Genomic DNA, 22,630 nt, shown 5'->3' on the forward strand with positions numbered 1-22,630 from the left:
ATATAATAAAGGTCTCTGGCTCAGAGCTCTTAGCAGTTTGACTGTACATGCAGATGGCATTCTGGGAAAACAAAAATATATATATAAGAGTTGCAGTTCATGTTATCTTTAGTACAGATCTTTATTCTTTAAGAATAGAATAAACAGAATATCTTTAAAATACCGTAACTATATATTATTTTCAGAACATACACAGAAATAAAACAAAACTTTAGCAGTTTTTTTGTGTATTTTCAGATGCCAGTCCTGTTGATTTCACACCACTTGGCGAGCTTTCATTCATTTGGAGCATTCTGCATTTTTATCTCTCCATCCTGTGTCGCCGTGCTCCCTTTGCTTCTGATGCTCTCTCTCTTCCACGCTTACCTTTAAACTTTTCCTGAATGGACAAAACAAAATAATGTGCTAGCTTTAGAAAAACAGGACTCCGGAGCAGACTTGTTTAGGTCCACTAAACCTAATTCCACTCAGACAAATGAGATGGGCTGCACCAAATAAAGAATGTGTAGCTGGTGTGAGTCAGGAGAATACCTTGTTTTTTTTTATTATAGGGGTAGGGAGGAGAGGAGATGGGTTTTAGGCTGCATTGCCAGAAGGAATAAGAAAGTGGAGCGCACAGGAAGTGAAGAGGAAACTTAGATCAACGTCATCAGAGAAAAAAGAGGAAAGAAGGTGGTAGGAAATTAAGAATGAAATGAATAAAGGGAAGATGTTAACCCTACTCACAGATGCTGCCTCATGACCACCTTTGATTTCTTTTTTGCTCAAAATATGTAATAAAAAATATTAAGGTGCTTAAAACTAAAAACAATGTTAGAACTTTTACTGAAGAAGTTCCTCTTTGAGCTCACCTTCCAGATATGTGCGAGCCACAAACTTCAGAAGCTCATCGATAAGGATCACCGGGAAGGACAGTTTCAGCACCATCATCCACTGCTCCACATTCAGATGAGTGAGCTTGAAGATCATCTGTGGATAAGCGGAGGACCAACAAATTCTAGTTTGAAATGACGGCACACAGCAGAGTATCTCTATGTGAGCTGTGCTCACTTAGCTATCACAGGGCAAATAAGAGAGGTCTTCCTAGTTCTGTGGTGGTGCTGAGGTGGAGACTTACAGGCAGGGGGTCGACGTAGATGATCATGAAGTGGAGGGACATGGAGAGGCTCATGGCGCCCATCAGCCAGCCGTTGCTCCAGGGAGGCATCCGCACCAGGGACTGGTTCTCAGACAAGCTGAATGGTTTTAGAAATGTATTTTGGGGGATTTTATATAATAGACTAACACAAATTTACATAATTTTGACAAAAAAAGGAAAATAATACATGATTTTCACAAATTTTTAAAATAAAAATCTGAAGGTTGTGTGCATTTGTATTCAGCCTCCTTCAAACTGACACCATCAATAAAATTGAGTGCAGCCACCAGCCTTCAAAAGTGACTTACTTTGTAAATGAAGTTAATCAGTGTGTAATTTATTATAAGTATAAATCCAGCTGTTCTGTGAAACGGATTACAACGCCCGTGAAAACTGAGTTGCAACTATGTAATGTATTGACCCAAGAATACCAGCAGAGGGTGCTGCAGGCTATTAAATGGGACCTTTGAAGGCGAAAAAGAAGACACTTAAACGGCAGTAGCCAAGATCAAGGTAGCACAAGCAGGGACGATGCTAATACGTCTACAGTGTTAGCAAGGCAAGTGAAACCAGGCGCTGCAGCCGCAAACGCTCCTGCTCCTGGTCTCTCCTCGCAGTCTGCGGTTTCAGACACTCCACCACCGGCATTTGCGCCTTAAAAATGCTACAGAGACAGTTTCTTCCCCCAGGCTGTTTCTCTGTTGAACATTTACCAGGGTACCAAAAAACAGCATACAGATGTTGCAAATGCACCTTTTATTTATATATGTGTATATTGTATATATGTATACTCTTTAATGCAAAAAACAAAAACCAGAGAGCAAAGTGTAACGGAGTCAAATTCCTTGTTTGTATGTACGAACTTGGCAATAAAGCTGATTCTGATTCTGAAAATGATCCTGTTCGACATTTCTCCGGAAAAAAACGCAGTTTTTCTTTTACGTGATACCCAAACAGACCCTGGCTAGAAGATTCAGTGAAAATAGTGACAGTCTTTGGAATGAGGAAATGAAACTGGTTTCGAAATCGCATCCCTGGTGCACAAAGAGCAGCTGGGCCACAACAGATATGTGAGCTCAGTTATTGACATTTTGACTTTTCTAGCTCTTTTTTTATTTATTTGCATTTTAGGTTTGTGCAAAAAAAAGAGTTTTAAACAAAAGTTAAAAATGGTCAGTATTTTTTCAAAAACATTTCCACGTCTGCAGGACAAGTTCATGTATAGTTGCCTTCAGGTTTCTGGAGTTAATGTGTTTTAAACACAATGATTAGATGGCTGTGCTGATTAGTTTTATATATTTTATATGCAATTTTTATGTACTTATGCAATGTATATGTAACGTTTAAGCTGAGCATAATTACTCAGCATTTTCTGGTGACTGATGCACACTTACATGCCACTGTTTAAGTCATTATTCTTTTTAATTAATAAACAACATGGTTGTTTGTTACATACATGTTTATTTATGTATTTATGTTATATAAAAAGATTGTTTATGCCCCAGCTAAATTCCTCTGGAACCACGTCTGATGTAGGGGTTGATAATTCTGAGACAGTAGTAGCCATTCAACACAGGTTTTTGTGTTTATTTTTGAGAAACTCCATATATTTAACTAGTAATATTAGTTACCCTGAGCAAATACATTGTTCTTGTTTGATTTGTGTATAGTAAACGTCTACTTGTTTGTGCAAATATATGCAACTGTATGTTTTGATGCGAAGCGTATAGAAATCACCATGTGCCGTAAGTTCCCACCTGTTCAGAGCGTTGCACATTTCGATGGTGACCAGCACAGACAAGGCCATCGTCATTGGTGGAGCAGACTCGAATACGTGACAGTGGATGCCGGCAAAGTCCTCGTTTTCCTCACTGCATTGCATGAAGTGCGCCTGACGGGAAGGTTAAGATTGGTTCCAGTCTTCCAAAGTTGTAATGTGCTCACAAATAATTGCTCTGTTTGTATTTTAAAAACTTGCTCAGTAAATAGATTTTTTTTTTTTACACTTACCAGTTGATAGAAGGTGATCATTGGACCTTCATCACAGTACAGGAACCACCAAGCTGCTGCTGCCACTGTTGCAGCACCAACATAACCTGGAAGAACAGACATTAAAACTGAGATCAGCAAATAAAGCAATTTTAAGATAATATGAACTATTTTTGTTTTTGTAAGAGAGTCAGAAAAATGACTATTTACTAGTTTAACCAAACACATTCATTGATTTTAGTGGCTGCAAGCCAATGTCTCTTCAAGAATCTACCTCCTATGGCCAGATATCTGAAGAAGAGCCAGCCTGAGATAAGGGGCTCTTTAGGGGAACGGGGGGCTTTGCCCATGATGTCCAGGTCAGGGGGATTAAAGCCCAGTGCAGTGGCTGGTAGACCATCAGTCACAAGATTGACCCAAAGAAGCTGTACAGGAATCAATGCCTCTGGCAGACCCAAGGCAGCTGTGAGGAAGATACTGAAGGAGGAAGAAAAGGAGAAATTAACAGCTGTCTTAGTTATGAGTTTATTTCTCATTAATATAAAGAAGAGACATTCACAAATCCCTTTTTCCAAGTCCAAGATGCAAATATTGAATTAAAAAAAATATTTTGTGGTTTTAATGGCCTTTAATCATGGTACTAAAGAGAAGGGAGAAAGACATGAAGTAAAATTGGAAAACAAACCCTGAATGGCTGTTAAAGATTTATAGCTTCTGTACATGGGGCCACAAGATTGTATGATTTTTTAAATATAATTTAAAAGGAAAGGATTTTATTTTGTAAAGCCAGAAGTGTCTTTGTAATGACGATAGTTTATTTTGGAAGTAGGTTGAGTCAGAGTAAAATCTAGGGTCATTAGAACATGAGTTTATGTCAAATCCTAAAGGTTTTAGAGCATTGAGTCTATGTCTAAACTAGAGTCATTACACCTAGAGGCTAAGTCAAGCCTAGCGTTTATAAAGTACTGGTCTAAGTAAAGTCTGGTCTAAGCCAAATTTAGAGTGTGAGTCAAAGTCAAGTCTAGAGGCTTTGTGCGACTTAAGTGCATCTAATCTAAGTATCACACTCGAGTCTTAATCTCATAAAATCTAAATGTTATTTTTCTAAATGAAAAACAATGTGCTCACCAGACAACCTCGCCTACATTAGAGGAGATGAGGTAGCGGATGAACTGCTTCATGTTGTTGTAAATGGCTCTGCCCTCCTCAACAGCAGACACAATGGAAGAGAAGTTGTCGTCAGCCAGGACCATTTCAGAGGCAGACTTGGCAACGGCAGTGCCAGAGCCCATGGCGATGCCAATCTCCGCCTTCTTCAAGGCTGGGGCATCGTTCACTCCGTCTCCGGTCTTGGTGAGGAGAAGGAATGAAGAAGAGTTAGTCTCGCCAGATTTACCCAATATAATCATATTTACCTCATCAGAGGTGGAGCGGATTTCTCCTCACCATGGCGGTAATCTCATCAAAGCCCTGTAGGAACTCAACAATCTTGGATTTGTGGGATGGTTCCACTCTGGCAAAGCAGCAAGCCTTTCGGACTGCTTTCTTCTGATCATACTGAGAGAGGTCATCAAACTCACGGCCAGTGAAGGCCTTACCAGTAACATCCTCCTCCTCAGTGAAGATGCCAATGCGTCTGCAGATGGCCACTGCCGTACCCTTATTGTCTCCTAAAAGAAAACACCAGTAATGAGAATTGTTATTTTCTTCAAATGTTTGCTCAATTCTTTCACAAATGGATTGGTCTGTTGCTTAGACTGACCAGTGATCATGATGACACGGATGCCGGCAGCCCTGCACAGCTCGATGGAGCTCATGACCTCCTTGCGAGGAGGGTCAAGCATGCCAACACAGCCAACAAAAGTCAAGTCAGTCTACAGAAAGGAAGGAAAAAGGAAAACATGATCCACTACATTTTGCCAAGACAGACACATTTCTCTAAATTGTTTTTATTAAGATAATTCACCTCATAGTCTGCAAACTTCGTGGAGTCCTCCAGGTTCATCTCTTCCTTCCTCACAGGTGTGTCACGAGTGGCGAGTGCCAAACATCGCAGGGTATCACGCCCAGTGCCCCACTCCTTGATGACTGACATGATCTGGTCTTTGACTGGGCCAGTCAGAGGAATGCGGTTGGTGCCTACGCGGACATAAGCGCAACGTTCTATGACACCTTCTGGAGCACCCTGATGACGACATAAAGACACAGTCAGTAGATTTACATTAAAACAGTGAACTTAGCCTAAAATGCCTCTGTAATCCATCTTAATCTATATTCAAGTCTGCAGAAAGAATGGATCTGAGTGTAAGTTTAGGAATATGCCTTTAATATAATATTATATATATGTATACTTTCTATTCAAGTTGATCAGAGTGTCTAGGAAAATTTAGCAGTAAACCATAATTAAGGCGTCTGTTTCTCTGAGGTATAAATATATTTATTTTAGTCACTCATAGAAATAGGAAAGACAAGAGAACATACTGCTCAGGCAATCTAAATGCGTTCATGTTAAGTCAAGAAATGGCTACAAGAAAGTAGCTACTGCCTTGAAGTTGTTCATAACTACAATATATATATATATATATATATATATATATATATATATATATATATATATATATTTATATATATATATATATATAAATAAATGATGTGTTTATTTTAAGGCTTTTTCCACATCTTCTCCAGTGGTTCCAATAAATATGGAGGAGCTGTATTTTTTTTTCTTCTTTTTAAAGATATGTTCCGTATGAGATAAACTGACACAAACTAAAACCTACTGTATTTCCTCCTCCAAATGTACAAATTTATTGCACATCTGTACATAAATGTGTGTCCAGGCATCGGTTATTTAGAGACTGTTAATTCTTCAAATTAACATTTAACTCTCATTAATTTAAATTTGTTCACAGCTATGTTTTTAAAACGTTTCCGATACCTTTTGATTTCTATAGATCAAAGCTCTTGTTTTAAGTGTCAGTAATCATAAAATGCTTCTATTTAGCTTAGTTTCTAAGAGGTATTATCACTCACTTTGACAAACATCTTGTTCCCCACAGGAGCTTTGGCTGATTTTGCAGGCGAGCAGTATACTGACATGGACTTTCTGTCTCTGGAGAACTCCAGGGTGAATTCCTTCCTCATCAGCTGTTTGATGACCTGATATGAAGTGGATAGACAAACGGGTGAAGTTGGCTCTAAAAGATCAAAATCACTACAGTTTTAAATATCTAAATTGTTGTATGTATATGAAAAACATCTGCTGCAGGCCAGCAGATACTTTTTTCTGTGCTGAGCAGGGCTTTTCTTAAGTTTAACATTTTATGATAAACACAAGGATTTTGAGACTTTGAAATTGCTAGCAACTATATGGAAATCATGTTGACCAAAGTAGTTTTGGAGTGCATAAAATTCACAAAGTAATTTAAAATCTCTGTAAAACAAAAATCCTAAATCTGGTGCTTTATGGGGCTGCATGGTGGTGCAGTTGGTAGCACTGTTGCCTTGCAGCAAGAAGGTCCTGGGTTCAATTCCCAGCCTGGGGAAGTTTGCATGTTATCCCCACGCATGCATGGGTTCTCACCAGGTACTCTGGCTTCCTCCCACAGTCCAAAGACATGCCAGTTAGGTTAATTGGTAACTCTAAATTGCCCTTAGGTGTATGTGTGTGCATGGTAGTTTGCGTGTTGCCCTGCGATGGACTGGCGATCTGTCCAGGGTGTACCCTGCCTCTCGCCCATAGACTGCTGGAGATAGGCACCAGCTCCCCGTGACCCACTATGGAATAAGCGGTAGAAAATGACTGACTGGTGCTTTATTATGCATATAGTAGTATTCATAGTGCAACTATGAATAACTCCTATTTATATGTTCATTAGATTTTATTCTTCTCTATAGAAAACAGATAATTTTTCAACTTATTGCAGGCTGCATAAGATCTGTTATGGACTTACAGAACAGCAAGCGTTTGCCCTCTCGACCTTCGACAGGCCGCGCACCTCGGTGTTGAACACGTTCATCTTCTCCACCAAACAGGACAAGGCTGTCTCCGTGGCCTCGCCCACTTTCTCGTAAATACCCTTGGACTGCACAGTGGAAAGGGAAAATCAGAGATCAGAATCAGAGCATCTTCACTCTTGCTTGCACCACGTAAACATTGGTGTTGTAAAGCATTCAGACAGCTCTGAACGCTCTGCTGACCTCGTTGTAGTCCAGAGATGAGTCATTGCACAGGGCACAGATGGTCGCCAGCTCAACCAATCCATCATACTGTCCGCACTTCACTAATGCGTTGTTTCTTGTGCTTAAGAGAGAAAAATGTTCCAACACAGCTATGGTTCAAAATGGTGAATCTGTAATTTCTTCATTTACTTACACTTCTCCTTCAGGGGTATACTTTGAGCCTGAAATGTCAAACTGACCAAGGGTGATGGCGTCGCCTTCAACCTTTTCAATAATGAACATCTGAAATGAAAAAAAGTATAAAATACAGTTTGCATATCTAAAAATGGAGAAAACTAAAACTATATGTAGCTGTATTTGTGGATATGAGCACGAACTGACCTTGGTTACACACATCTGGTTAGTGGTGAGAGTGCCCGTCTTGTCCGAGCAGATAACCGAGGTGCAGCCCAGAGTCTCCACAGAGGGAAGGCTTCTGACGATGGCGTTCTTCTTGGCCATACGACGAGTTCCCAGTGCCAGACAAGTGGTTATAACAGCGGGTAGGCCTGTGATGGAAAAGGGAAAGTGGCCACGGAATTCTGGAAGCACTTGGGATGGGGTTATTGATGGGGGCGGGGGGAGAAAATCCAAGGTTTTCTTGCAGGATTGATTTGTATTTGGCTCCATTCATCTTTCTGTCAACTGACAGGCTGGCCTGTCACTGCTGAAGGCCAACATCACCAAAGCATAATGTAGCCACCACCATTGGGAGGGTGTATTCTGGGTTACATGCAGTTTCCAAACAGCTTTATTTATACTCAGAATAAATGACGCTCAGGTGAGCTCTGTTTAATAATTAGATGACTTAAAAAGGCAATTGATTCAACTGAATTTTATTTAGGGATAACAGAGTAATGTAGAAGTGTAAACACATTTGCACATTTATACTATAAGCTTTTAGGTGGCATTGAAAAAAAGCAGATCAGGCAATATCCCAGTACAATAAACCTACTCAGCCCTCTTTCAGGGAGGTGATCATGGTGGCACCATATAACCAAGAGTTTGACACACCATTACATAGCCCTCTGGGTCAGTGAAACTGAAGCTAATCTCTGGGGTTTACCTTCAGGAATGGCAGCCACAGCCAAAGCCACAGCAATCTTGAAATAGTAGATGGCACCACGGATCCAGGATCCCCCGTGGACTGGGTCATTGAAATGGCCAATGTTGATTATCCACACGGCCACACAAATTAGGGAGATGACCTGAAGGGAGAGTCAAGCAAATGATACGTCATCAAACATTAGTCAAAGTTTTGTGTTTTCCAAAAATATTTAAAACTCTACTTGAACTCTATCATGAAATTGGTATTTGGATGTTAACCACTGAAATTCAGTCTTGTCATACCAGCAACAAGAAGAGGATGGAACAAAGCCTATTTTTAAGGCATAGATACATTAGTTCAGGATGAGTTAAGGAAGGCATTGAAAAGGATGAAGAGCAGAAAGGCAGTTGGTCCCCATGATGTACTTATGGAGGTATGGAAGTGTCTAGGAGAAACAGCAGTCGAGTTTTTGACTAGGCTGTCCAATGAGATCTTAGAGAGCAAGAAGATGATTGAGGAATGGAGGAGAAGTGTGCTGGTACCACTTTCAAGAACAAGGGAGATGTGCAGAGTTGTGGCAACTACAGCGGAATAAAGTTGCTAAGTCACACAATAAATGTTATGGGAAAGACTGGTGGAAGCTAGACTTAGGTCAGAAGTGAGCATTTGTGAGCAGCAGTATGGGTTTGTGCCAAGAAAAAATACTACAGATGCAATATTTGTGTTGAGGATGTTGTTAGAGAAGTACAGAGAAGGTCAGAGGGAGCTGTATTATGTTTTTGTAGATCTAGAGAAAGCAATTGACGGGGTGCTGAGAGCAAAGCTGTGGTATTGTATGAGAAGGTCCAGAGTAACAGAGAAGAATGTTAGAATGGTGCGGGACATGTTTGAGAGCTGGGACACGGTGGTGAGGTGTGCTGTAGGTGTGACAGAGGAGTTTAAGGTGGAAGTGGGACTGCATCAAGGATTGGTTCTGAGCCAGGTCTTGTTGGCTGTGGTGATGGACAGGTTAACAGACAAGGTTAGACAGGAATCTCCATGGACAAGGATGTTTGCAGATGACATTGTGATCTCTGGTAAGAGCAAGGAACAGGTGGAGGAAAATCTAGAGAGATGAAGGTTAGCCGGAGCAAGACACTGGAGCAGTAAGGTTACAGAACACAGAGATAAAAAAGGTGGAGGATTTTAACTACTTAGGGTTAACAGTCCCGAGCAATGGTGAGTGTGGAAAAGCGGTGAAGAAATGTGTTCAAGAGGGTTGGAAAGGATGAAAAGAAAAAGAAGATATACGTTAGTTCATGTTCACCAGTCTTACCCACCTTGGACAGCTGCTCTCCAAACTCGTCCAGTTTCTGTTGCAGAGGCGTCTTCTCCTGCTCAGTGGCTGCCATCTGGTCACGTATCTTACCGATCTCAGTGGAGACACCAGTGGCAATGGCGATGCCAACAGCTTTACCAGCAGCGATGTTTGTGCCCTGAACAGGAGTTTCAGAAAATTTCAATATCTTTGCAACAGTTAGATTATTTCAGTTCATTTTGACATTCATTAAATCCTATTATAGGCCTTATTTAACCTGCTAATCCTCAGAGGAACCAAATGCTACAAAAAACCTAAAACAGCAAAACTGTAATACTGTAACAAGTCAAAATATTTTCATCAAACAATATTACCTAAAATAGCAGAATTAACATTAAGACATCAACAATCAAGGGCTGCACAGTGGCGCAGTTGGTAGCACTGTTGCCTTGCAGCAAGAAGGTCCTGGGTTCAATTCCCAGCTGGGGGTCTTTCTGCATGGAGTTTGCATGTTCTCCCTGTGCATGTGTGGGTTCTCACTGGGTACTCTGGCTTCCTCCCACAATCCAAAGACATGCCAGTTAGGTTAATTGGTCACTCTAAATTGCCCTTAGGTGTATAAATGAGTGTGTGCATGGTTGTTTGTGTGTTGCCCTGTGATGGACTGGTGACCTGTCCAGGGTGTACCCTGCCTCTCGCCCATAGACTGCTGGAGATAGGCACCAGCTCCCCTGTGACCCACTATGGAATAAGTGGTAGAAAATGACTGACTGACATCAACAATCATAATTAGTCTATCTACATTTGAAAATTTTAATAACATCGATTACTGTGACTTCCAAAAAAATGCCAATGATTCTTCTGCAATGATTATTAGGTGGAGTAAGGAGTCTAACATTATGGTGGGAATGAGTGGTCAGATTTTAAAGAAATACAGCTTGTACCACATGTGTTGGCCCCTGTGGTAATGATGATTAAAAAGACTTAAAATAAGTTCCTATTTTATTACAGTAGCTAAAATAGTGAAAACTTTAGAAGAATTCAATTAAATCCTTTCATTTCTGCACATTTAATTAGCAGGGCAAACATAATACATTAAGAAATTTGGTTTTTATATTGTTTATTGTATTTTTATTTATCATGCTTTGCTTTTAAAACTTGATAAAAGTGTGAACTGTGAACTAGTAAGTTGTAACTTATTGTTACCTTGTGGGACACATATGTATGACAAGATGGGAAAAACCAGACAGTCATTTTCTACCACTTATTCCATAGTGGGTCGTGGGGGAGCTGGTGCCTATCTCCAGCAGTCTATGGGCAGGAGGCGGGGTAGACCCTGGACAGGTCACCAGTCCATCGCAGGGCAACACACAAACAACCAAGCACACACTCATTCATACACCTAAGGGCAATTTAGAGTGACCAATTAACCTAACAGGCATGTCTTTGGATTGTGGGAGGAAGCCAGAGTACCCGGTGAGAACCCACACATGCACAGGGAGAACATGCAAACTCCATGCAGAAAGATCCCTGGCCAAGAATTGAACCCAGTACCTTCTTGCTGCAAGGCAACAGTGCTACCAACTGCACCACCGTGCAGCCCAAAAAACCAGACACTATGTCATTTAAGTAAGGCAGCAAACAGCTACAAGAATATAGCTTTTCACTTAAACATGCACATATCTACAGTCAGGGCAATAATGAAAATGCTCAAAACAAGAGGAACTGTGACAAACAAAGCTGAGCAAGGAACCAGGTTTATTCTGCCACCACACAGCAAGCAGGACGGTGAGGGAGATAAAGAGATTCTGCAAAAGACCACTGTTAGAGAGCAGCAAATGTCCATGGTAACTATTGGGTGCTATCTAGATGACAACCCGTTGTTTATGAGTGATTCCAAAAAAATGTCCTTTTCTGCCTACCATCATAAATGTAAATGTGTGGAGTTTACTAAACACTATGGGGACTTTATCTGAAACTGTGTACTTTGCTCAGATGAGGCTAGGATTTCAGCAACAAATACATCAGGTGCTTTTGGTTTAAAACTAATGAATGTGATTATTCCAAAGTCCCTGGGCACCTTGTTAGTGTGTATGGCATCATTAACATCATCATTATGAACATCACTCCAACCCTTGAAGTGGTGTGAAATTAATTAATTTGAAGCCTGTTGCACATCTCTACTTGGGGTTTTCATATGTAGAGGATGCTGTAGACATCTCTAGAGATGGTAAAGAAGTTCAAGAGCAGGAGACTTACAGAGAACAGCATGTTCTTCTTGTCCTGGTTCACAGCTCGGAGGTCTGGAATAGCATCAGTGTGCTTTATCACACTGACAGACTCTCCTGAAGCACAATAATGAGGTAGAGTGATCAGTAAAACTTTCAAAAAGATTTATTTCTATTGTCTATTATTTTTGTTGACAGGCATACCAGTCAGAATGGATTGGTCCACACGCAGTGTTGTGGACTTGATGGAGATGATCCTGATGTCAGCTGGAACTTTGTCACCAACTATTTTCCACACAACCAAACACAGATAAAGACAAAAAGACAAACACTTTATTTACATTACAACCTATGGACTAGTTAGGTAACTAGTCCATAGGTTTTTAATTTTAATTTTATCGATTTGTTGTGGAGCTTTACAGCACAAAGTTTGGTAACAATTTGACAGCAGCATGCAGGATGAAAGGGGCAGGGGTGATTGACTGGTCTTAGCACTTTGGATGGATAGTGTTGTTGTTGAAAGCTGATACCACTGTGAGAGGCAGAGGGAGAGCAAGACCTTGGGGAGATCATGAGGGGAAAAGAACAGGTGGACAGGGAGAGACAGAGGACTGGGTCAATATCAAGTGCTTTCATAATCAAGCTTCTCCACCCCTTTTTCTCTGTGGTTACCTTAAAAGGAAGGTGTCAATTTTTTCACACATGCAACCACCAGCTAAAAACAAAAATATCTAAAGACTTTTTAAAGAAGTTTGATTGTTTTTTTTATGACAGTTTTAGTAAAACAACAAGGAAAGAGCTTTTAATTTATCCATATCTACCTGTTTTATGTAAAAATAAGATCTTTGGCCTGATCTGCACCAACTCTACTGGAACTTAAAAACCCATCAAAACTATATCAATGGGTTCCAAACTATGAATGCAAGAAGAGGTTTATATTTTTTCTACAAATGTTCATGCACTTAAATGCATTTAAATAAGTCTAAAGCTGCTTACAGTCTTACATCGCTGGGCCTGTAGGTGACAACACAGATGTCAACAACACTGTCCAGATTTTCTTCCTGTATATGAAGAAATATTTTTGCCCTGACAACAACCAAAATTTCCACATAAAGCTACAAATAAGTCAGGAGTTCCTTGTCTTCCTCTCCATGTTCCCCTTGATTAGTTTTACCATTTCTTCTTAGTAATTATCCTTTTCAGCAAACATTTAGCATCTACTGGCAACAGTCTCAAATATCATTGTTTGAACTTTGAGATTAAAAAACACTTTGTAAAGAATTTTGGAACAGGGCAAAAAATGCAGAACTGTACTAGAAAATGTTTGATTTTGTGAATCTGTTCATTTCCATCAGCTTAGACAAGGCCATAAATACTGAAAAATGTATTCTAAGAAAAAAAATTAAGTCTTACCAGAAACCTCCACCACATCTCCGGGGACAATCTCCCTGGCCTTGATCATCTGAACGCTCTTCCTGTCGGCCCGGTAAACCTTTCCCATCTCAGGCTCGTACTCCTTCAGGGCCTCTATGGCGCTTTCTGCATTCCGCTCCTGGAACACAAATTCACATGCATTCAACAGTGACTTACTCCATCAGTCACTTGATCTAAAGATAATGTCCAATCATTTGGTTTAAGCCTTTGAAGAAAACGGAGGCATATGCAGTGTACGCTTTACTGTGATGTGTATTTCAATGGGATGTTTTGTGAATGACCAACACAAAGCAGTGCATCATTGTGTGACAGTGTGTTTCTTCATTTTGAAACAAAATCTGTTTCAAACTGAAAACGATTTTGAAACTCAGATTGTCCCACCTGAGTTGCAAATTTCTGCAGCTCCTCCAGAGTTACCAAGGGCCTCTTGGCTGATTCTCTGATGAACACGCTCCTTGTGTAGCCTGTCAGTTTAGGTGAATGGCCATTTCTTGGCAGGTTTGCCATTGTGTAATACTCGCTCATTTTTCACATAATAAAACTGTTCTGTGAGATTTTCAAAGCTTGGAATAACGTTTAATAACCAACCCTGTTTTTAACCTCTCTACATCTTTATTCTTTGTATAGTCGGCTGTGCAACCTCTAACAGGTTTTTGCTTTTCCAGTAATATTTAGATCCATTCATCTCCCCTTTAATGCTGATCCACGTCCTTTTCCCTGCTAAAAAAATAATACCCAGAACATGATGATCCCATCATGTTTCACTGTGGTGATGGTGTATACAGAAATACAACCTAAACAATGATCTTCAAGTCTAACCACAGATTCTTAGTTAGACTGAGTTCTGGACTTTGACTAGGCCATTCCATATCATATATATGTTTCCCATTAAACCACTCGAGTGTTGCTTGAGTAGTTTGCTTCTGGCCACTGTCCTGCTTGAAGGTGAACCTCCATCCCAGTCTTAAATCACAGGCAGACTGACACAGGTTTTGCTCAAGAATATCCCTGTATATAGCACCATCTAACTTCCCCTTAACTCATACCAGTTTCCCAGTCCCTGCTGCTGAATAACATCCCCACAGCATGATGCTGCCACTACCATGTTTTACTGTGGGGATTGTGTTCTTGGGGTGATGGGATATGTTGGGTTTGTGACAGACATGGCGTTTTCCTTGGTGGCTGAAAAGTTCAGATTTAGTGTTATCTGAACAGAGCACCTTCCTCTATACATTTGGGGAGTTGCTCACATGCCTTTTGGAAATGTGCCTTCTAATTTATTCATTGGAAAACACTTGCTTGGTGTCCAGCACACTGCAGTGTAGACCGGAGAAAGCTGCGTCAGCCTGATAAACATAGAGGACAGACAGACTGATGTCAGTCAGTGGTTTTCTTCCAAGGCTACTCCCAACCGCCTCAAAGTGTAAAGCTCAACTTATGCCAGCTGTCCTCCCTCTCTATACCCTCAATGTGTGAATCCTTGTGCATAGTTTCCAAATGAGTTCTGCAGGGTTAATATGCACCCCCACTAAATCAAATCCCCACTTCAAGCCTTACTGTATACTGCAGAGTGAGGACTGTCAAGAAGCCTTCTAGGCAGCTTAGGCTGCAGCTCATCACCCCATTGTTCTGACCTTTACCCTCTTGATCTTCCACTGTTGTCACAAATCTCACTCTGGCTTCCCTTGAACTTTCTGGTACAGGGGAGTGCGCTGTCCGTAAATGACAGGAGGCCGGAACAGGTCGACAATGTGTGTGATTTATTGTGCGTGACTGTTGCTAAGTTTGAGAGTCTATTTAAGTGCGTGTAAAACACAGCATACAGGGGCTGCCACGTGTCCTTCAGAGTGTAATTATCTTGGTGTATGCATGCCGACTGACCTGCCACACCCCTACGATGGCATTAGCAATAAGGATGAGGAGGATGACAAAGGGCTCGACGAAGGCGGTGACTGTTTCTTCCCCTTCCTCAAACCAAGCCAGCACCTGTGTCATGCAGATGCAGAGAGTTAGTGTACATTAGAATACAAGATATAATACTGTAATAGCAGCAGTCTGTTAGTCTGAAAGCTGCATACCAATGGGACAGTTTTGATATAAACAACCGGAAATCATTGTCTAGCAGAAAATAGTGAGTATTTGGCATATTTAGATAAAATAAATAATCATCCTAAATGACTAATCCTAAAATTATACACTTTAAATTAGATCTCTCCCGTTTTTATGTTGATATATATTTCCATGAAAAACATTTTTACATTACAACACTGTGCAGTTCACTACAATGTTGCATTGTCAACTTGTAAATTCAAAGTCTCAAAGTCTATTTTACTGGTAAACAAAGGTAAAAGAAAGGTAAAACCCCATTCATATTTATTGACATTCTTGATAAAAAAGCCCTTAAATTTAAATTGGTTTATTTATTTAGCAGGAAAAAACATCCCAGATCCAGAAGTATTTTGTTTTACAGTTATTGTCATTCACAACAATCCCTATAAGCCAATGATAACATAAGCACAATATAATTTTTATTTTATTTAAGTTTTTTTTAAATTGATCAGTCACTGGGATTTTTCAGTTAATCAACCAGGATTTTCTATTCACTGGGGCTAGAAAAACAATGAGAGACAAGGGTCTACTTCCATTAAACACTTCAAAATGGGTGACACAACCGAGTTAGACAGTTAAGGTTTGAACAGCTTTTAGGCCTATATTGAGTCCTTTGTGCTTTTCCAATTCTTTGCTTGTCCTAATACAAAAAACAACAAAAACTGTGAAAACAGTCCCTTTAAAAAAAAAAAAAAATCATTAGAGATTGTAAACTACAGATGTCAAAATGAAGAGTAGACTCATTAAAAACAATGAAATAACACTTTAATTGTGTAACAATAGCAGGCCCCGGATTTGATGCTAACTTTAGCGATGTCAGCTAACCATTAGCCAGTAACAATATTCTCATGATGCTTATAAATATTTCAGATCTTGTCTTTCACTCTGTTTATTTTAAATGAATCTGTAACCAGTGTTTTGAAAATTCAAATCATGTAGCCTATTGCGGTTTTTATGTTTTTCTGATTGTAAGGTGATCCTGGTGCTAATAAAAGCATTGAACCTGCTCCCTTTTGTGTTTGTACAAATAATATTTTAGTTATACTGTATTATTATTGTTATTGTTGAGATAACCAAATGAAGTTTGGCACCAATAAGCTCAGAAGCAGATGCTAACTTTAGCATTGTTAGCGGCTAACAGTTAACCAGCCGGAGTTTTCTCAAAGATATTAGCTTGTTTCTTGTCTGTCACTCTATCACAATTTCTTTTTTTTACCCATAATGCTGGGCCAAAAAATTAATTGAAATTCTAATACTAATTACATATGTTTACAAATACTTCTTGTGACAATACTCAATGCAGAAGCTGTAGATGATGAAAAACACAGGTTGAAAGTAACTACACATAATAGGCAGTCTACCATTTGGCCAGAAACCACTATTGCTCTCTGTCCTGCTGTTCTATACCTGTTTATTAATGGTTTATAAAGTGTTTAAGGTTGTGTTAGTAACCAATTCTTTAACTATTTATAGGGTAGACCTATTCTAACGTGGTACCCATAGTTTTCCTAACACAGGCAGTAATTTATTTCAGGGATGATCCTTTGGTGGATCAAATAGCAGTTGTCTCTTATGTCATCCTATGTGTGAAATGTCTCCCCTACGGTACCACGTGACTCATCTTGTAATCTATAGCTTAACACGTGCCTCCCCTGTGTGAGCAGGAGTCCCACCTTACAAAGGAAGGCCTGTTTCGGAAAGGCTCCGTGTTGACATTGACACAGATTAGTTGCAGGCCAATGGAGCACGGGCCGAACCGGGAAGGAAAAAGTAGTCTTGCTCAGGTTTTCCCTTTGCCTTATCATCTGTTTCCATTTGCCTTCTATCTTTCTCATATCTTTTTTCACCTATCTTATTTGAAAATGGGCCCTTAATGCTCCCTCCCTCAAGTCTGTCTTAACAGTGCTTCTCTCCAAACACACAATGGATCTCCAGAGTGAGCATCAGAGCCTGTCAACACATCGCAGTGACATCACATTCCTGTGTGTATGAATAGGATGACAATGTATCTGCAGTATTTAGTGTTCTCTTTTTTAGAAACCGTATACGACTCTCAATCAATTGCTCTCTTTGGCATTGTACCAAACAATGCAATTGTGCAATCCAATCCCCAGCCATCCCTCCTTCTGTGCCCTCCTCTTTGTCTTTATGTCTCTCTTGCTACTGAAAGTCATCCCTTGTTCCAACCATCCTTGACCTTTGTCCAAGGATACAGTTTCTCGTCCTGGCTTGAGACTTTCTTAAAATAAAGCTTGTGCCATGCATATGTACTGGCACACACTGCCACTCACTTTCTGTGTTCCTCTTTATCTTTCTCTCTCTCCCTTTTTTTTCATCCCACACACAACTGTCAGGCCTTCTAGGGCCACAGCGACAGCTGTAAGGGAGGCTGGAGGGAAGAGACTGAGGATTAAGACAATGTGTGCAACGCGCTGTCCTTAATAAAACCATGGCAGAGAGAACAGCAGCACAGAGGGAGAGAGCGATTCCTTGTGTCAGTGAGAGTATATCCAAAAGTAATTTAATATCTTGGTGATGTACATGCTGTATTTGGTAGCCTGAGTCTATGTTTGTCTTTACCACAAAGATAACAGGTGAGAGCTGAATGCTCAGAACTGCAGCTTGGTTTTATAATTAGTTTTCATCATGTTGGACAACATGTTTTATTCATTTTTTTCCCCCTCTCTCCACGATTCATTTCAGTTCCCTATTAAGATCACTGCATCTTTAGAAACTGTGACAGCAACAGAAAATAAAAAAACAACATACGTTAAAATCAGATATTCACATATCCTCTGTAAAAAAACATATTTTTTGTCAGTGTTAAATTTAATGAGACTTTTCTTGTTTTAGGTCAGTTAGGATTTGCTGAATGCCAGAATAATGACTGAGGACTTTTTTTTTATTATTACTTTCTTCATAGTGTGAAGTTTTTATATTAATAAACCTTTAAACCATTTGAGAAGGCCCAGATGATGGCGTCAGGCCTTTGTAAGCTGCCGAAAGTTTAATTCATAACCCTGGAGTTAATTGGAGGCACACCTGTAAATCTGTTTAAAGGCAAAAGTGCAGAAACACTGCCTTATTGTGTGACATCATTGGAAAATTAAAATAAGTCAGGCAATTATGTTAATGTTTTTGGTTGGTCATCAAAAAAGCCTGATCTCAGTTCCATTGGAAATGTGTGGGCAGAGCTGAAAATAAGGTGGTCTTCAAACCTGACCCAGTTACAACAGTTCTGTGAGGAGGTTTGGGACAAAGTTCTAGCAAACTTTTGTGAGAAGCTTGATCCAGGTCATTCCACCAAATACTGTGGAGATGTTTGTAAACTTCAAATTTTATCTCTTGTTATTCTGGTATTTAGCAAATAGAATTAATTCTGGTATTCATATTTACAATAATACTCCTTCCGAACTGATTGTCTAAATTGGTGCAAAGGTTACTAAGTAAGGATATCCAGATCTGATCCTTCATAGTCTGAAAAATAAGTTCAAATTAAGGCATTTTGTAATAATTGGTATTGGAATCCCTAATTAAACTCAACTTCTGATACCAGTTGTTGTTTTCCTGTCTCTGATTCTGTGAGCTGCAACCCAAGCTAGTTGCACAGCTAATTTTTATTAATTATGTCCCATTTTTGTGGTCATACACAGCCAAGCAGAGCTTTGAACAGTTGCTCCACCAACAAATCTGGCATATTAACTATGAGATTTAAGTTTTTTTCCTTTATGTTTGAATAAAGAAATTTCTTTAAATCGTGCTTATAATATACTATGGTTTAATGTTTCCTAACAATCAGTCCATCTTAATGTGACAAACATAAAAAAATAGTGTGGCTAAGACAACAAAACTGTCTCCCTAGCCCGGGTGCCAGAATCCTCCTAAGACACTGCATGCATATGTTTTTTATCTAGCACATTTGGGTTTCTCCTAACAGTCTGTTATTCACCATTTACAATTTCACCGTGAAAGAACCACTGTATTGGCTGCTGCAGCTCCCTAGCTGTCCAACATGCTAGCATTAAATTAACATTTCAGCAAATTACTTCTCCTGAAAACATCATTGGCAGGAACAAGAAGTTAGTATATAGATGCCCTTATGAGACGAATGATGATGATATATGCCTGTTTCATTTGATACACTGTCAGCACATTATGGTAGCTTTCATAGCTTAGTGTTAGAGCAGCTGATTAAGGCTGTTCTGCAGGGACAGCAGTTTGTTACTGCCAAGAGAAACGAATGAGAGAGACTACAGACTCTGCAGTAACAAATGCTTACTCCTAAATGACAGAAAACAAATCATTATCCCGACATCTACATTTTATACTGTTATTCCAACTTTAGTCTCCTACATGCATGCATGGGTTTCGTTGTTTTGTTTATGAGCAAATTTGAAATGTCCTGCTTCATTTTTTTCTTGTTTTAAACCAAATTCAGAGTTTTTAAGCAAACCTGGCTTCTTGTCCACCATTGTTTGTCCCAGTTGTAGTTGTCTGGACATTTTCATTTATTGTTTTCACTGTAGATAGGAGCAGGCTTAGCTATTTTCTTGTTACTATTTTCTGAATTATTTCACACATACATACATCCAGCTTATTTGAATGGCATTTTCTTTTGTCTTTCCCATTTTGAAGAATGCTTAAGAGAAATGGGCCTTTGTTTCCTGTCATATTTTTAACACGGGGAAACAGAAAGTCGTTGAACTTTAAAAGTATGGCAACTGCGATTCTGTTAAAAACAAGTATTCATTTTTTCATTGAATAAATTGACTAAAATGAAAGATGGGATTTTTCTGAACCTTTTGGTGTGAGATTATGCTGCTGTGACAGAAGATTAATTAAAAAACTAAACAAAACGGCACTGCCAATACATGTGTAGGGTGGCATTGTCATTGTAAGCCCCTTAGAAATGTATTCTCTGCAGGTATTTAGTTGAAATAATAAGAACCACCATGAATAAGGAGAATAAGTGGACTAAGTTTTTCTGTGTTTAGCCTATCTTGGAGATCTTAGATCTGTTTTGGACTTGATCATAAGCCTTCTTTGTTACAAAACCCTGAGGTCCAACACATTGCTGTAAGTGATACATTTGACCAGATTATAGTAATCTGTCTTCAATTAGTCATGTAGATACAGATGCATCATGGGATGTGAATAAAAACATGTACAAACTCACAAAGGAGATGCACGCAGCCAGAAGAAGGATTCTGACCAACAGGTCCTCAAACTGCTCCACCACCAACTCCCAAATACTCTTTCCTGGTAAACAGAAAACACACTAAATTAAATATGCATTGGTAGAGTATGTGTTTATAGGTTTATACATTACCAATTAGGGTGTTTGTACATGCAAAACTGATGAGGGAATAAAATTAAAGAAGGCTGCATGTGTTTTGTGTATTAAGGTCCCCCACTTGAAGTCGTATTACCTTGTTTTTAACTCATAACAATATGTCAGTGCTTGTTTTATGTTAAATGCAACAAATATGCCGTCCATGCACCCAGCTGGGTACATCTTCTGCAGCGTTGTGTGGGGTAATGATGTATTATTAGTTGTGCGGGGTCACTCCACGTCTCTGGCACACTGAAGCACAGCTAGCCAAATGATAGGTGTTAAGCAAATGACAGCATTAGATGTCATCACAGGAAGTGAGGGGGAAACATGTGTCCAGGTGGCTTCACAGTGAGAGATGCTCTTTGATGGACAGAACATGCGATCCAGACACAGATGAGAGAAAAGGAGGTGTCTAGGTGGACTCACCCTCCTCTGCTGGCAGCTCTGTAGGTAGGAGCAGAGAGAATATTAATGAAAACCATACATTTACTTCCTTTGTAAGTTCAGAGTGATTAACTGCAGCAATCAGATATTTTACTAAGGCCATTGCTTCTGCAGATGCCCAGTTCAACAATTAACTTCCTTTAATCATTCTGAACATGTTAATTTGCATGTTTTGCAGCTAAAATTACTTTTGATGCTAAATTTTGGCTTCACTAAACCTGATCAGAATGGATTTGTTGTAGTTTTGTATTGCATTTTACTGCCTGACACTGGAGAGATGGATCTGAAAATGGTTTAATTTTGATTTGACACACTTTCATAACATTCCCAACAGTTTATAACCAATAGCAGTGGTCAGAAACGTGACACCACAATGCACCTGCTCTTTAAACAGGATCTGTCAGTCCTCAACCACATCTCCCTCTGTTTTTTATCCCTCCATCTCTGCTCTTTCGATGCTAATCCAAGACAAATTCAGTGAAAAATCCTGTCTGCAGCTATGGGTCTCTTTCTCTCCCTCACCGTTGTAGCCATACTTTTCCAGGTTCTTCTTCACCTGCTCAGGCGGCAGGCCCGTGTCTTCTGTGACTCCAAAATAGGCCAGAACTTCGGCCGACTCTTTGGTGTGTGCATTCTCCATCCTTGGCAGAAACAGAGAGGCTTCAGGAGAAAGGGATAAAAGAAATAAAAACACAAACACATCAACCTGAGAGGCTCAACTGGGAGAGAACTGAGATAAAAAAAAAGAAAAAGTTGATTCACCCACCACTTTTTTGGGTGTGGGATTGGGATTAAAAACTGGAGACCCCCCCCTGTGCTGCTCTCTCTCTTTCTGGGCTGCTCCTCTCCTCTTAGAGCCCTGGACTGACAGAAAGTGCAACCCGGCAAACTTTCCTGAAAAGTTTTATACAGATGAAAAACTGGTCTCATTGGTGCTCGCTCCACATGCTCTCACTCCTCATTGGATGGGAACGTCCCAAATAGGTGGGCAGGGATTGCCCCGTGGCAAAGAATAGCCAGAGGGAGGTGAGCAGGGTGGGTGAGGGCAACAACTGCAGAGGGGTCCACAACCCGGCATGCTGGAAATAAGATGTGATGAAGAGAGGTTGAACGGTTGGAACAAAGAAAAGAGGAAGGGACACTGATGGGCACATGTGGGCTCACGTGTCTGCAGACATATGGACACTCAGTTAACAAATGAATGGACACTTAGAGAAAAGCTTGCAATATATTTACAGGGCCTTACAAGAGTATCAATCCTTTTTTGTTGCACTTTGACACATTGCAAACACAAACTTCAGTGTATCCTATTAGGATTTCATGTCATAGACTTAAACAAAGTAGTGCAATATTTTCTAGTAGACAGAAAATGATTCATGGTTTTTAT

At 39.9% G+C, this 22,630-nt stretch overlaps 1 protein-coding gene across 2 annotated transcripts; it reads right to left on the bottom strand.

The window, feature by feature from the left end:
* Positions 1 to 102: 102 nt before the first annotated feature.
* Positions 103 to 22,188, bottom strand: atp2a1 (ATPase sarcoplasmic/endoplasmic reticulum Ca2+ transporting 1). 2 transcript variants are annotated; one of them, XM_047359122.1, is made up of 25 exons: positions 22,010 to 22,188; positions 21,766 to 21,884; positions 21,226 to 21,243; positions 20,641 to 20,723; positions 15,237 to 15,341; positions 13,335 to 13,473; positions 12,126 to 12,206; positions 11,953 to 12,038; positions 9,716 to 9,871; positions 8,415 to 8,556; positions 7,691 to 7,857; positions 7,503 to 7,591; positions 7,328 to 7,430; positions 7,081 to 7,212; positions 6,161 to 6,286; positions 5,094 to 5,312; positions 4,890 to 5,001; positions 4,574 to 4,797; positions 4,256 to 4,476; positions 3,402 to 3,604; positions 3,149 to 3,234; positions 2,896 to 3,029; positions 1,118 to 1,235; positions 852 to 969; positions 103 to 379 (listed from the first exon to the last, which is right to left on the bottom strand). In XM_047359122.1, the coding sequence occupies exons 1-25, from the start codon at positions 22,171 to 22,173 to the stop codon at positions 369 to 371; spliced, it is 3,156 nt and encodes a 1,051-aa protein (XP_047215078.1). In that variant the 5' UTR covers positions 22,174 to 22,188; the 3' UTR covers positions 103 to 368. The 2 variants fall into 2 exon arrangements, with proteins under 2 accessions (XP_047215078.1, XP_047215079.1); XM_047359123.1 differs by having other exon boundaries at positions 21,766 to 21,903; positions 22,010 to 22,125.
* Positions 22,189 to 22,630: the final 442 nt, after the last annotated feature.

Source organism: Girardinichthys multiradiatus, chromosome Y (assembly GCF_021462225.1).
Source record: "Girardinichthys multiradiatus isolate DD_20200921_A chromosome Y, DD_fGirMul_XY1, whole genome shotgun sequence".
NCBI lineage: Eukaryota > Metazoa > Chordata > Actinopteri > Cyprinodontiformes > Goodeidae > Girardinichthys > Girardinichthys multiradiatus.

What these genes read in the sequence shown, in the direction of transcription:
- atp2a1 (XM_047359122.1), bottom strand. Translation starts at nt 22,173, where the DNA reads ATGAGACCAGTTTTTCATCTGTATAAAACTTTTCAGGAAAGTTTGCCG. An exon ending in ACCAGATGTGTGTAACCAAG is followed by an intron (nt 7,592 to 7,690) that starts GTCAGTTCGTGC and finishes TTTTCATTTCAG; the next exon opens with ATGTTCATTATTGAAAAGGT. An exon ending in AATGTAGGCGAGGTTGTCTG is followed by an intron (nt 3,605 to 4,255) that starts GTGAGCACATTG and finishes TTCCTCCTTCAG; the next exon opens with TATCTTCCTCACAGCTGCCT.